Source organism: Neomonachus schauinslandi, chromosome 6, assembly GCF_002201575.2.
Source record: "Neomonachus schauinslandi chromosome 6, ASM220157v2, whole genome shotgun sequence".
NCBI classification, from domain to species: domain Eukaryota; kingdom Metazoa; phylum Chordata; class Mammalia; order Carnivora; family Phocidae; genus Neomonachus; species Neomonachus schauinslandi.
In genome coordinates this window covers 45,110,437-45,125,739 of record NC_058408.1, presented here as the reverse complement: position 1 = coordinate 45,125,739, position 15,303 = coordinate 45,110,437, and the positions used below count along the sequence as shown (strand labels likewise).

Genomic DNA, 15,303 nt, shown 5'->3' with positions numbered 1-15,303 from the left:
TAACACTTTACACTCATTAGGGTAACTATTAAAAACAACAAAACAAAACAAAACAAAAATAACAAGTGTTGGTGAGAATGTGGAGAAATTGGAATCCTAGTACACTGCTGGTGGGAATATAAAATGGTGCAGCCCCTGGGGAAAATGGTTTGGAGTTCCTCAAAAAATTAAACATAGAATTACTGTATATTCCAGCAACCTTGCTTCTAGGTATATACTCAAAAGAATTTAAAACAGGGACTCAAACAGATACTTGTACAAAAATGTTCATAGTAGCATTATTCAAACAGCAAAAACTGTCCATCAATCTGTGTCCACCCAAAGATAAATGGTTAAACAAAATGTGACATAAACCTACAACATGGATGAACCTTAAAAACATTATGCTAAATGAAATCAGACAGACACAAAGGACAAATATTATATGATTCCACTTAAAAAGGTGCCTAAGATAGTCAACTTCAAAGAGAGAAAGAATAAAGGTTACCAAGGGCTTGGGGGATGAGGGCGGGGAGTTACTGTTTAATGAATCCAGAGTTTCTGTCTGGGATGATGAATTTAAAGTTGTGAACTAGATAGTAGTGATGTACATAACACTGTGAATGTACTTAATGCCACTGATTTGTACACATAAAAATAGTTCAAATGGTAAATTTGGTTATGTATATTTTACTATAATAAATTTTAAAATGATAATGTATCCAAAGGCCCTACCGCATTTGGTGAGCCTTTTGTTCTTCAACTGAAAGGGTGGGTACAGAAGTTACTTAGAGAATACTTTACAAAACCTTGGTTGGTAGTGATGGTAAACTGTACCCACCCACCAAACACATACACACACGTGCGTGCACGTGCACGCACATGTGCACACGCACGCACACACGCACACTACACTCAATGCTCTACCAAATACCTATTATATTTTGCAAAGAATTACACATCTAATGAATTCACTAATGATGCAAGGAGTTTACATCCTCCCATACCGACAGACAGAAACACATTCTCTAAGCACAAAGCTTATATTCACAAATAATTTTCTGCTTCAAGACAAAATTTCAATTAATCACAACGGGAATTTAGTTATTTAATGCAACCACTAATCTAATATCACCAATAAAATCTAAGCAGTTATATCACAAAACCAGGGTTATATTCAGTGGACATGCATTAATAATCTATACAACTTAACATTACACCAGAAAAGGAACTGAATACAAAATTTCCCTTGATTTTTGGTGGTCTTCAAATTTCATGGCACAGATTACCAATAAAACTGTAAAAACAGATTTTAAATATTTTCAATAAAATGCTAAAAAATTTAATGAACCTTTAAGTTTTCATACTGGACTGAAGATTTAAAACATCAAGCTGGCCCCAATCTGTCAAAAATGACAGATAAATATTTACAATGACTAGACAGTTATTTAGTTACAATGGTACTGGAGGACTACTCACCCCTGGGGAAAAAAAAAAAAAACCCTTTGGGGTTAATTTCTCAATGCAATCGAGTCTTTGTAAATACTGTGATAATTATAAACTTGGAAACATACCTGGAATCAGGACAGTGATGAAAAGAAACACACAAGTCAATCTTATTTCTGATCTGTCTTCATAAGGCCTTCTGGCTCCAAAAGCCCAACACTGTCCCTCAATATAAAACTAAATTAATAATAATAAAATGACTTTACCCTACTTGCTGACATTCTTCTACAGAATAATCTTTTACTAGGGCAGGGCTCAAGCTCCATTAACTTGCTTCTCTAGAGTGTGATTAGCAGAACACCAAACTGATAAACTGATAGGGCCACCCAAAATGCTGAACACACTTTTCAAACAGAAGCAAACTTTTTTTTCCAGCTGTTAGTTCTATGTGCCATGTTATTCTTGAAACTTATGTGGCTACGAATAAGAAAAGAATCAGGGAATCTTTGAACATATCTTGTACTTTTCATCAAGGCTAAAGTGCAAAATATCTCCATATCTCTGGTATTTTAATAGGAAAAAATATCAAACACACATAATAAAAGAACTGAAGTGACAGTAAAGCTAATACAAAAGACCTCTTTAAATATACACTTGAAGACTACATAAGACCAATTTTTCTTTCTTCAGTGAAATCTGTAAATGAACCAAGTTCTCATAGAACTTGACATTTTGTTTCTCTTTCCCAGGATCAGAAATTCCAAAATGAGAGGGGAAAAAATGGAAAAAAAATAACATTGCATGACAATGGACACTAAGTTCATAAAGAACCTTTTTTTAAAAAATGAGATATTATGGAAGAAAATACCATGAAAATAATAATCCTATGAGAATTGTTTTTTAAGCACAGTAAATTTGAGCCTTGGTCTTCATGAAGATACTACAGCTTATATAGAAAACTATAAATATACAAGACTCCAGGAAAAAAAGTCAAAATACATATTATTTAACATTCTGTAGGCCTAAAAAACTTTTGAAGGGAGGGAAAAGGATAGCCAACTGAATCTTAAGAATACAGAACTATGAAAAATTCCTGGGTCAAAAGGGTGCTCCAAATGGAACCATACTTCATGAAAACATACAACTTAGATATACTTTTAAAGGAAAGAAAAAGTCCTGAATAATTGCAGTCCCTTCCAAAAAGGAAATCTTAAATTAAGGGGAAAAGATTCTAATAGTGTAAACGAGTCTGGCTCAGAAAGAAAACTGAACAACATATCCAAGATTCTGTCCATAAAAGTAAAGACGTTACATCTTTAATATTAAAGAAATAGGCTATAAAAAAAGTTCATTCTCAGACTTGGTTTTAGTAAAAAGCTCATTTGTGCTCCTTTGTGGGTGCATAATAAAGTTCCATGGGTTTGTTCACTTTCCAGTATTTCTCACTGACCAATTCCAAAGAAAAAGAGCCATTTAATACCTAAAACAGAAAAAGAAAGAATTAAAAAACTGCTCAAAGCAGAGTAGTGAGATGAAACAAACATCAAAGTCCGTTTTTTTTTAATCTTAGGATAAAACTTGTCACTTATACTATTCATAAAAGGACAACCAAAAGATATCAAAAAGGTAACCCACTGCAATTTCTCATTCTGCAGGGTCTCAGGATCCCGAACCATTTTTATTAGGCCCCACCAAAACACCTGCCAGTCTCAGATGGTGAATGTGCTCCCAGTTTCAACAGCCTATTCTTTTAAATACTCACAGTGAACTGCCCACTGGCTGTTGCTATGTAAATGGTATACTGCTTCTCACTGGCTGTATCAAGGTTCATCTGATTTGATTCTCCTTTGCTTCGAAGTTCTTCCAAAGCTAACCTCACAGCCAGATACTTGGATAAGTGATCAACAGTGGCATTACCTGAAGTCTTTATGTATCTGGAAAAATAAATTAATAATTTAATTTCTACATTAATGATAAAAACATACTCAAATTATAGAATACATTTCTAACAAGCTAAATAAAATGTAAATGTCTCAATTACTGACGAAATAGCATTAAAAATTTATTCCTCTATTGCCTAAACATTTTTTATTGAAAGGTACAGAAGAGGGGAAAGTACACAACTCACCATCTGTCTACAAGGGCAAGAAAGCTCTACCTACCTTACCATCCATAAATATGACATAAAATGACAAAAATCATACAAATACAAGGAGTACGGGGGAGGGAGGGAGTACCCCTCAACCCCAAGAAGCAGAATTCTGCCATCTACAGCAGCAAGAGGAATAACAGAATTTTGAGCAAATTTTATACTAAGAACTGATCGATTTTCTGGTTTTTGAGACAGAGCCAAGAAGCACTAATCTTGAGACTTTTTTGAAAAGCATGGTTTATAATTCAATCACTCACTGAACGAGTTAAATTTAAAGGGCTCTTCCTCCCCCTCTATCTAGGAGGCTCATTCCTATTATTTTCTTTTTAAAGATTTTATTTGAAGAGAGAGTGAGTGAGAGAGAAAGCATGAGTGGGTGGAGGGAGGAGCGGAGGAAGAGGGAGAAGCAGGCTCCCCACTAAGCAGGGAGCCCGACACAGGGCTCCATCCCAGGACTCTGGGATCATGACCTGAGCTGAAGGCAGACACTTAACAGACTAAGCCACCCAGGTGCCCCAGGGTCACTCCTTTTAGATACACAAATGTGGGCAGGAAGCACACAAAGAAGAAGGAAAACTACAATTTAGGCAGCCGGAACATCCAAAAGAACCCTGGCAATCAATGGTATGACAAATAAGGCCCTTACTTCTTACACAAAATTGCCTTTTAACTCCAAATTAAGTATTATGAATTCAGATAATCTGAAGCTAACCTACACACTTACCTTGTCTGTGCACTATCATCTTTTTCCATTAGTGTGGGATGAGGCCTGAATACTAATTCAATTTCACTAGCACCATCCATTACTGGATCAATTGCCACTGCTGCATTGTTATTATCAAGCTCAAGCCCGGAATCATCAGATGTTTTGGTCCGTTTGTTACTAGGTCCTGCTTCCTGATTACTGTGTGTGGAAGCATTACTACAGTGAGAACTGTCACCATTGTCTTCTGCTCCACTACCATTTTCAATCTGTTGTTTCTTGCCTCGCTGTAATCTAGTGAAGGAAAAATAAGGGGTTGCATAAAATTTACATTTGGACCTTTTCAATGCATTGATTTTGAAACATGTTTACTGAACTTTAGAATTCTAAAAAAGTCTTCATAATTGAATTTGCTCCACGCTAGATAATGGCATTTATTTTGAAACTTCATGTCCCAGAAAGTTCTAAAGAACCTCACTCACACACATACATCTCAATGACTTAAACAAATGTTCATATTCACTTAATAATTTTCTTTGTTGACGACAGGAATTATTGGCCTATATTGGCCTTATTTACATGTTGATAAATTTTTTTGTTATGAGATTTTAAATCTAAAGAAAGACATGATTCAGAAATGAAAATGTAAAAGTTCTAAGGGAAGATATTCATGCCTCTTTAATTAAAGGTTCTTAAGGAAACAAGACTTAAGAGGAACGGTAAGCAGCCCCTCCCTGCCAACCTCACTCAAAGTCTGCTAATGCAATATAAAGTTATGCTAGTGAGAAAAATGAGATGGATAGCTAAATCACAAGATTGGATACAGAAGCAGTCTAACAAGCTCAAATATTAAAAAAAAAAATAACTGGGCAAGGTGCTTTGTGTACAGATCTGATTTACTCATCAAAACAATCATCAAGGTAGTTAACATTATCGTCATTTTATAGTTGAGAAAACCAAAGAAAATGAAGTTCGAAGCTCCATGGTTATAAGCTAGTAAGTGCCAGAACTAGAGTTAGAATGTGATAACACATTCTGCCACACTGCCCCCCTCTTTATCTGTATATGAAAGAAATATGAAGAAATGACCTGCACTTCTAAGATAGTATCATTATTACATGTTTACTGCCAGGACAAGGAAATCACAGCCCACTGCCTAGGAAATATGCTTAAGAACTTCTACTTTTTAAAAAACAACAACAACCAAAAAAAAACACAAAATAATGTTTATGAACTCTACAGATCATTTTAAAATTAAGAGGGATCATTAATATGTCAAATGACTAAACTATGATCCAAAAAGATGTAAACAGATACAGTGAAATATTATTTAGTCTTAAGAAGTGAAATAAGCCAGTCATGATTCCATGTCTATGAGGTATTTAAAGTAGTCAAATTCATAAAAACAGAAAGTAGAATGGTGGTTGTCAGGAAATGAGGGGAGGAGGAGGGAATGAGATGTTTAATGGGTACAGAGTTTCGGTTTGATAAGATGAAAAAAAGTTCTGGAAATTGGTTGTACATTAATGTGAATGTATTTACGATACTGAACTATACACTTAAAAATGGTTAAGATGGTAAGTTTTACATTATATCTTTTTTATCACAATTTAAAATACATATATATGATATGAACAGGCCAAAATAATGAAACAGAAAAATTCAACAGTGAAAATATAAAGACCATACTTATATTTTCCTAAAATCTACAAGTAAAGCAAAAGCAAAGTTGTTTCAGTTGACTATAAAGTAATGTAAACAGGGTTACTTGTCTTAATGTATTTATTTTCATCCCAAACTTCTTTCCAAAAATTTTTGAGGTTGATAGAGCTAATTTATTTCAGGCATCATTCTTAAAATAAATAAATAAAATCTTTAAAAAATAATAAAAACAAAAATAAATACATTCAACACTTAGTATTTTATTTTACTTTGCTAAACAGAGTTGTAGGTCAGTTTAATATAGTTACAATGTAGCACATCTTCTTCAAAACCACTTCTGGAACCTTAAAAACAGCAATGCTTGGACCTCAATCAAAGATTCTGATTTGCTTGGTTTGGGATGATACTGGAGGTCCTAAAATTTTAGAACTTCCCGTGATTCTGATGTTCAGCCAAGGTGAGAAATACCAGACTGAGATGGGGCTTTACTGACATCTCCTACTTTGGAAAATGATGACTCTCACTGAGGCCTGAATATATTAGTAAGTATCAGAAAGGAAACAAGAGGGCGCCTGGGTGGCTCAGTTGGTTAAGCGACTGCCTTCGGCTCAGGTCATGATCCTGGAGTCCCTGGATCGAGTCCCGCATCGGGCTCCCTGCTTGGCAGGGAGTCTGCTTCTCCCTCTCCCACTCCCCCTGCTTGTGTTCCCTCTCTCGCTGTGTCTTTCTCTGTCAAATAAATAAATAAAATCTTAAAAAAAAAAAAAAAAAAAAAAAGAAAGGAAACAAGAATGAGGGTAAGAAAGTGCCCAAATAGTGCAGGGTGTTGAAAGCCATCATTAAGGTCTTTTATCCTGAAAGTGAAGAGAAGATAGATATATAAGAGGCTTCAAAGCAAAGGAGAACCATGATCTGACTTTCAATTTAACAGAATCACTCTGACTGCTGTGCTGAGAATAGACTTTGTAAGAAAAAGCATGGAAAGTAGAAAGATCAATTAGGAGGCTATTTCACTTCAAATGAAAGATGGTGGTGGCCTAGACCAATCTGGATAAATTATGGGAAAAGTTAAAAATATATTTATTCACAGACTGGAATATACAATACGTGAGAAAAAAGAGAAATGTTAAGGGTGACTCCAAAGTTTTTGGCTAAAGCAAATGGAATGACAAAGTTGCCATCAACTGAAATGAGCAAGAATGAAGAGAAGTAGGGGGTGAGAATAAAAAGTTCAGTATTGGACATGTTAAATTTGAGTTAAGGAATAGCTAATTCATACAAAAGAAACCAGGAGAATATTGTCTCCTGAAAGCCAAGTGAAGAAAACGATTCAAAGAGAAATTAACTGTGTCAAATGCTGCTGAGGAAGACGGGAAAGTGAGGTCTGAGAATCAGCTATTAGATTTTGCAATTTGGAGGTCACTAAAAATTTGATAAAGTGATATGGAGGTGGGGGAGGGGATAAAAGTCTGACAACAGGGGGTCCAAAATAGAATGGGAGAAGAACTGGAAATAGTGAGCACAGACAACTTTTTCAAGCAGTTTTGCTATAGAAATAAGAGAAGAAAAGAAATGGTAAGTGGAGGGGGAAGTGGGTACAACAGAGAATAGTACTGTAAACAGAATACCCTATTAATGCCTGGAGGTATGTATTATGCCTGCATGGAAAGGTAACCATGCAGAACTACTATTTGTTACTACGCTGTATCTTCTTCAAAGTGGAGGCTATTAAGTAAATTCAGTATTTTACTAAAAGTATTCAGAAAAATGGCCACCATCCCTGGCCTTCTTTCCCATATACCTGTTCATGGCCTGTATCTTCAGTCCTTCCTCAATGCTGTGACTGAGTGCTTGCTGATTATTGTGCTTGTTGATCCTGGCTAATACTCTCTCTTGATGAGCTTCATACTCATCACGACTTGGATAAATTTTGCTGATGAGTGCATCAAAGTTTGGGTCTGGCCTTAGTGATCTTTTAGAAACTAGCTTTTTCCGACAGGTAGGACATTCTTTATTGCTAAGTAAAAACAGAGGAAAGAAAATGTAAACAATGTCAGTATCTTTCAGCTAACAACAAAAATATCCAATTTCTGGATAGTTACCTCTATTCCAATACCTTTACCCAGTGACAGAAATTTAAACTGATTAACTTAATTTCTTTGAAAATCTGATTTGAGGGTAAGCAAGATTTTTGGGAACTTCAGGCAGTATTTGCCAACAGGCAAAAATTCGAATACTTCCCAATGATAATTTATGTATAATCATTTTAGAAATAAAAATCTATTCCTTGCTAATATAAATTTCCCCTGATATCCATGCCCTACAAGGAAAATTTACCCACTAACACATATTAATGTTACCAATTATTTTATTAAAATAGCATTCATAAAGATTTTTTTAATATAATTTAGAAGTAGAAGAACCATAGTTCCATGCTTTGTAATTTCCTCAAAACAAATACTCATGCTATAAAGCTTTTAAAATTGTATAAAATCAACTTTTTCAAAACAAAGATTCCCCAATAATTAAAACTTAGACTTTAGAAAAACTTCCAGTTCTCAAATGAATACTTTTAGAGAGTGTATTTCTCAAAACCCATATAGCACCATCTTGGTATAATTAAATACCTAATATAACTCATTTCAACATACCCACTTCTGAGGGCTGTGATAATGCAGTCTGCACAAAAACGATGTAAACACTCCTTTGTAGTCATGGTGTTCTTCAACATATCCAAACAAATTGGGCACATTAATTCACTGTGTAGACTTCGAGGTGAAACCACAATTTCCAAGCCATCCGTTATTGCCTCCTGTACAAGAGTCACTTTAAAATTAAATGCTACCTATTTTTTTTTTATTATGGACAAGTTGAAACACACAAAAGTACTGAAAATGACAAAAATGAACATCTATATACCCATCACCCAGCCACCATCACTGTCAACTCACAGTGTTTTATCATAACCTTCCCCAACCCCCCCTCATCCCCACCACTGTATTATACCAATGTTCTTATTTTAATGCTAAAAATAATATATTAATGTGTTTAAAAGCCAAGTAACATAATAAAAAAAAAACACACTGAATTTGGAATCAAATGCCTTAAGTTCTAGCCATATTAACATGACTCTAAATAATTAACATTGTCTTCTTACCTTCAAAATGAGGAAATTAAGGCTAAATAAACTTTAATTCTTCTATCTTCACAAACTCTACCATTTTGATAACAAACTATGTATTTCATGTCATCCATTTAAAGATTTTAAGATTCCAATATAAGTATTTCTAATTTACATACAGTTTAACAGGATTTCATTTTAAAATCACTTCTTGAACCTTAAGTCTTGATCCACAAAAGCAGTTTTATACAAAGTGGTCAGGTTCTCAGGCTAACCTACAAACTAATTTAATCCATTGTACCAGTATTAGTATTTCTAACTGTTACATGTAAAAACGTTTCAGTGTAAAAATGCATTTGGAGTTCCAGTGTAGAATTCCAGAGCATCTCTCCTAGGTGCAGAGATGAGTGACTCCCACGTTCTTCACCACTACCTACTTTTCCCACAAGGTGGCACTGAGTACAAATTTACCTCACTTTCCGATACTGGTTCCTATGGATTGAATAAAGAGGTCTAGTAGGTGGCTACTGAAGGGGAAGGTGCAAGTAGAAATAAAAGGCTTCCCATATGTTACTGACACTTCCTACTTCCACTGGCTCTCCACACTTGTGTTTCCTCTACAGGGTCAAAGAATAAAGACCCTACAAGGAAAGACAAAGAAACTATAGATATTGTCCATGAAGGACTCAAGTAAAGTATCTTTACATTTACAGTAACTACCACTATTTTTGAGTGTCTTATTATGTCTCAACCTCTCTTTAGAAAGCACTTTCTGTATTTTCTTTTACTTAATTCAATACACACACAAACTTTTGATTTAGGAATTACAACCTCCATTCTACAAATGAGGAAACTATGAGTATGATGACGACTCAGCTAGTAACCAAGTCTGTCCTCTCCCTCTTTACAACTTGCCTAGCAAAATCCCAGCCCAGGATAAACTCAACCATCCATGTTCTCCATCTATGTACCTGTGCAGGTGTGTAGTACTGTGGGAGAAAAAAGGGGGGAATCATACAACCAGACTGGTATCACTAAAAATTTCACCAGTTTCAAATGGGCGTTCAACACTGCTCAGCAATTAGTTTCTCTTGTAACAAACTTGTTTTTTCTACGCTATTTCACACCTTTTCTTCTATCTGCAGAACTTCCTACATCTGAACATTCAAAATACTACCTTACCTCAAATTTCATTGAGAGCTCTTTCATTTTCTATGACATCTTTATAAATCATCTTCTTTCTTGCTACAAAGAGAAAATATGCCTCTTCCTATAAAATTACCTTCCTTCCTCCCTTTTCAAGTATATCCTTTTGATTATTTTATTTGCTCTCAGGCTTCAGCAATCTCGGACTCTCCACTAAATCAGCCTACAGTAGTATCTGCATGGGGTTGCTGTATAGTGAAATGTGAACGATATACCTTAGAGCCATGCAGGGCACCGGGATGTCCTCGGTGCACCTCCATCTCCCATCTTACAAACAAAATGTAAAACTTCCCAATTCCATGTTCCCCTCCAGTTTCTACTCCATTTCTCTGCTTCTCTGCAGAACCAAACTTCTCTGAAAAATTACCTACACATTTTCACTTTTCTCCCCCTTCAACATAGCACAATCTATTCAAGTGAATTTACTCCTGCCAAGGTCATGAAATATAAGTACACACTGCCACATACAACATACACGTTTGTAATCCTCATTTTATTTATCCTCTCAGTAGTGTCAAACACAGTAATTACATCCTTCCTCTTTAAGAAACCTCCTCTTAGATTTTGATCCTCTCTCTCCATATCCCATTTTTCTTTACTTTGGCTGTTCCTTCTCAGTCTCCCTTGCCAGCTTTTCCATTTTTTCCTTTATTTCTAAATGTTGAAGCTCCTCTGGATGAAATTCTGGGCCCCTCTGCTTATCTCTTAAAATGTGCTGACAACCCCCAAAATTTTATATTTGGTCCAGACCCCTAGGTTAACATCTCTGCCTGCCTGACTTATAGGCATCTCAAAATGAGTTCAGTCTTAAGCATGTTTATCTACTTCAAACCATTACCTTCTTAATCCACCCAGTGCCCCCTCCCATTATTATTTATTACAGCACTGAGGACGTTCCCCCTTTACACAACTTCTCAAATGTGTACTTCTATGTATATTTATTCATTTAATGTCTCTAAACTCCATAAGCTGGTGCCACGGGATCTTTTATTCACTTCACCTAGCGCCTAGCATAGAATCTGGTATACAGTACACACTAAAATTATTTGTTGAATCAATGAATGAAGTGTAAACCAAACACACACAAGACTACCTGTATATAAATTCATTATTACCATTATGTTCTTTCGAGTTTTCATTTTTTAAAAATGTATCCCAGTTTCCAAACATGTCTTACTTCCCCTAAGTTCATCTTAGTCTACGTTACCTGAGGTGTTCGTTGTAATTCATATAAACTGAGTTCCCATGTTTTGCTTAATGGTTGAGTTCCGTTTGTCTGCACAGCCTGAGACATTGCTAAGAATAAAAAGGAAAGAAAAACAATTTTAGTACCTGGAAGGAAAGTAAATCTCAAAATTGATTTTCTGGAATCGTGAATCCTGAAAATAATCAAAATAGAAATGACACACACACCCCAAAAATAAAAGCCCAAGAATCTTTTCATTTATAAGTACAAGCTATCTCAGTGCAAGAGCCCATCAGTGATCTCTGAATGCCCAACAGGTAGCACACAGAAAGAGCTAATATTATTACCGTATATACAGAAATCTGTCTTAATCCTAAACAATAAATATGCTTCTAAAATTCACGGTCATAGAACTTAGAACTATATCAGGAAAATTTAAGACTCTCCAGTACGGTCAATTCTTGCCAGATAACAAAACCAACTTTATAATATGTTAAACTCCTGGTCACTCTGCCTCTACTTTCACAGCTCCACTCATGAAAAATCCCCTACTTGATATAGTAAGTCAGCTTATAATATTCAGAAAGCTCTTCCTAATGCTGAACCCAAAACTGCACCTCTTCATCCTACAGCTGCCCTCTGGAGGCACAGTGATTAAAACTATTTTTCTACATGACAGCCTTTCAAATATTTGGGTACTGTTATCATATCCCACTTGATTTTTCTTTCTTTTTGGCTAAATATTCTAGTTTCTCCTATTGCTCACAATCTAATATGATTTCAAGGTCTCCTCACCACCCTCATATTAATTATGCCTCTCCCCTCTAGTTATGAATAAACTGAACAATGTTAAGGCCAATTTCTGTGCTTCTCTTTGACTAGGGGAATGGGATCTAGGACACATGTGAGGAAGATGGTCTTAGAAAACTCTTATGTAGCATAGGAAAAAGAAGGGGCTCCAGGCATTAAAAATATTTATCTATTTAGGTAGGTATCTATTATTAGCCAAGCAGAACTGCTCTAGGTCCTTGCTTCAGAATTCATAGCCTAAAAAGAAGGAAATACATGTAAGTTAAGTAAACTACAATCTGACAAGATAAAGTCTAAGCAGCAGTATGGAACAAACAATAGGGAATTATAGAAGAGGATCAGGGAATTTGAGGAGTCAGGGAAATCTTCAGCAGAGATGGAATGTTTTAAAAACTAAGAGATCACTACACTGGAATGGGAGTAGAAAAGAGGGTTCCAGACAGAGTAGAACAGCATGTATGAAGACAGGCATGAAAACCAGGTATGCCTGTATTTGGAAGCTATTGGAAGTTTTAAACAAGAAAGTGATGTGATCAAATAGTTTCACAGAAACTCAAGGAGTAGTGCAGAAGGTAGAAGAACAAAAAGTAAATAGTGGTAAGAAGACAGTGAGGAGGCTGTTAACAAAAACCTGAGTGATGTTAACTATCTGAACCAAAGCAGTTAAACATGGGCAGAGAGAATGAGACAGACTTAATGATACATTTGACATTGATATAAGACAGGAGGGTCCAATATAACTTCGGGAAAGCAACCATCCCTTTACTGAGATGGAGAATATAGAAGGAAGGTGTGGGTTGGAGTTGCTGTAAATACTGAGTTCCAGTTATTTATGGGCCACTGAAGTAGAGTGGTCCAGTAGACAGAAAAATCCCACACCTACCAGAAGACACAACCTGCATATTTAAGTAAATCATATATTCTACATTGGCATGTAGACAGTGAAGGACATGACCTATTTATATCCAGGAAGCTAAACTTCCCATTTCCAGCAAACACCGTTTAAACAGATCTGCTATCAAGAACTTACCCAATCAGCAATTAGCTCAACTTTGCTTTGAGAAGTAAAAGCACTTCAATGAAACTTAACCTCTATTCTAGCCCCCTCTAAAATTCTGCATACCTTGCCCTCTTCCTTTAACAAAAGCCCCATTCCACATGAAGTTTCTCCCTTGCCCAAGCAAAAATTTGAAATAAATATGATCAAATGTTTCAGATGAGAGAGCTGTGACTTTTTTTTTTTTTTTTTACAATTTCAAGGCTGGGGCGCCTGGGTGGCTTAGTCGGCTAAACCTCTGCCTTCAGCTCAGGTCATGATCCCAGAAGTCCTGGGGCTGAGCCCTGCATCGGGTTCCCTGCTCAGTGGAGAGCCTGCTTCTCCCTTTGCCCCTCCCCCTGCTCATGCTCTTGCTCTCAAATAAATAAATTTTTAAAATATTTAAAAAAAAAAAAAGTTTAATGATTTCAAGGCTGTCCACTGAGTGTACCTTGAGTATTTTCACTGGTTTTGCTTATCAGAACTAGTGGACTCCCAAATAAGCAAAAATTCCTTGAGCCTTTGGTGTTTCCTGGTAGATACATGTGCCATTATTTCTACCATAAATCCTACCACAACATAATGAATCTCTCAGAGAACTAAAATTACTCAGGGGGAATTTCTAATAATTCCAAATCCTACTCCCATGTCCCAACCTGTAACTGTTAACCCGAGGCCCACTATAAACAGAATAGTCCTTTCTTGTCTCCAGAAAGCTCCCCCAGCAAATTAATGGGAACCATCAAATAAAAAAAGCCTTCTGCTGATGGCTCGTTTCTAGAAATACGAGTTCTTCTGCACATAACCAAATTATATCTGATTTAGTTATTTGTATTCCTGTGACAACAAGATTCAAGAAGTAATTCACAAGTTAGTTGTAGTTGATTTTCCTGGTATTTGGAAAAACTAGGATTTCTGTGGCTTTGAAAAGTTTTCCAGTCACTCTGTTTTTATCTATATTACAATCATATGTTTCCTGGTATCTGGAGTCTTAACTGCTACTGAATGGATGCTATCTTACCAAATAATGCAGCAAGTAATCCTGAGACCAAAAAAAAAAGGATACAATCTTGCTAATCTCAAAACCACGAGCTGTATTTTTTAAGAATATATCAGCAGTGTAGATCTGAATAATATTTAGTGGCCTCTCCTGTGACCTGGCCAAGGAGGGTCAATAGGGATCTAAGATTTTAAAATTCCATTTTTTTGCCTCAAGACATAATTCACACACACAGAAGAAGCATACACATAATACATGGCTTAAAGGCCACGATCCACCTGTATAAAAGGAAGCTCAAATTTCTACTTTTGGCAGTCACTGAACAGATAAGCTTTTTTGTTGTTGTTGTTACTGTATCTTTTTTTAAAAAATTTTATTGTTATGTTAATCACCATACATTACATTAGTTTTAGATGTAGTGTTCCATGACTCATTGTTTGTGCATAACACCCAGTGCTCCATGCAGAACGTGCCTCTTTAATACCCATCACCAGGCTAACCTATCCCTCCACTCCCCTCCCCTCTAGAACCCTCAGTTTGTTTTTCAGAGTCCATGGTCTCTCATAGTTCGTCTCCCCCTCCGATTTCTCCCCCTTCATTCTTCCCCTCCTGCTATCTTCTTTTTTTTTTCTTAACATACATTGCATTATTTGTTTCAGAGGTACAGATCTGAGATTCAACAGTCTTGCACAATTCACAGCGCTTACCAGAGCACATACCCTCCCCAGTGTCTATTACCCAGTCACCCCATCCCTCCCACCCCACCCCCCACTCCAGCAACCCTCAGTTTGTTTCCTGAGATTAAGAATTCCTCATATCAGTGAGGTCATACGATACATGTCTTTCTGTTTGACTTATTTCGCTCAGCATAATACCCTCCAGTTCCATCCACGTCGTTGCAAATGGCAAGATCTCATTCCTTTTGATGGCTGCATGATATTCCTGTGTGTGTGTGTGTGTGTGTGTGTGTGTGTGTGTGTGTGTGTGTGTGTGTGTGTGTGT

General features: G+C 36.2%; 1 protein-coding gene across 2 annotated transcripts in view; it reads right to left on the bottom strand.

The window, feature by feature from the left end:
• Nucleotides 1–2,318: 2,318 nt before the first annotated feature.
• The window catches only part of RNF2 (ring finger protein 2), a 47,186-nt gene continuing 34,201 nt past the window's right edge, over nt 2,319–15,303 (bottom strand). For both annotated transcript variants that reach the window (XM_021682586.1, XM_021682587.1), the window contains exons 2-7: nt 11,477–11,565; nt 8,594–8,754; nt 7,744–7,959; nt 4,302–4,574; nt 3,188–3,359; nt 2,319–2,905 (exon numbers count right to left, since the gene is read on the bottom strand). In XM_021682586.1, coding sequence (XP_021538261.1) covers nt 2,804–2,905; nt 3,188–3,359; nt 4,302–4,574; nt 7,744–7,959; nt 8,594–8,754; nt 11,477–11,563 — 1,011 coding nt within the window. In that variant the 5' untranslated portion in view covers nt 11,564–11,565 and the 3' untranslated portion in view covers nt 2,319–2,803. The remainder of the gene's footprint in view (nt 2,906–3,187; nt 3,360–4,301; nt 4,575–7,743; nt 7,960–8,593; nt 8,755–11,476; nt 11,566–15,303) is intronic.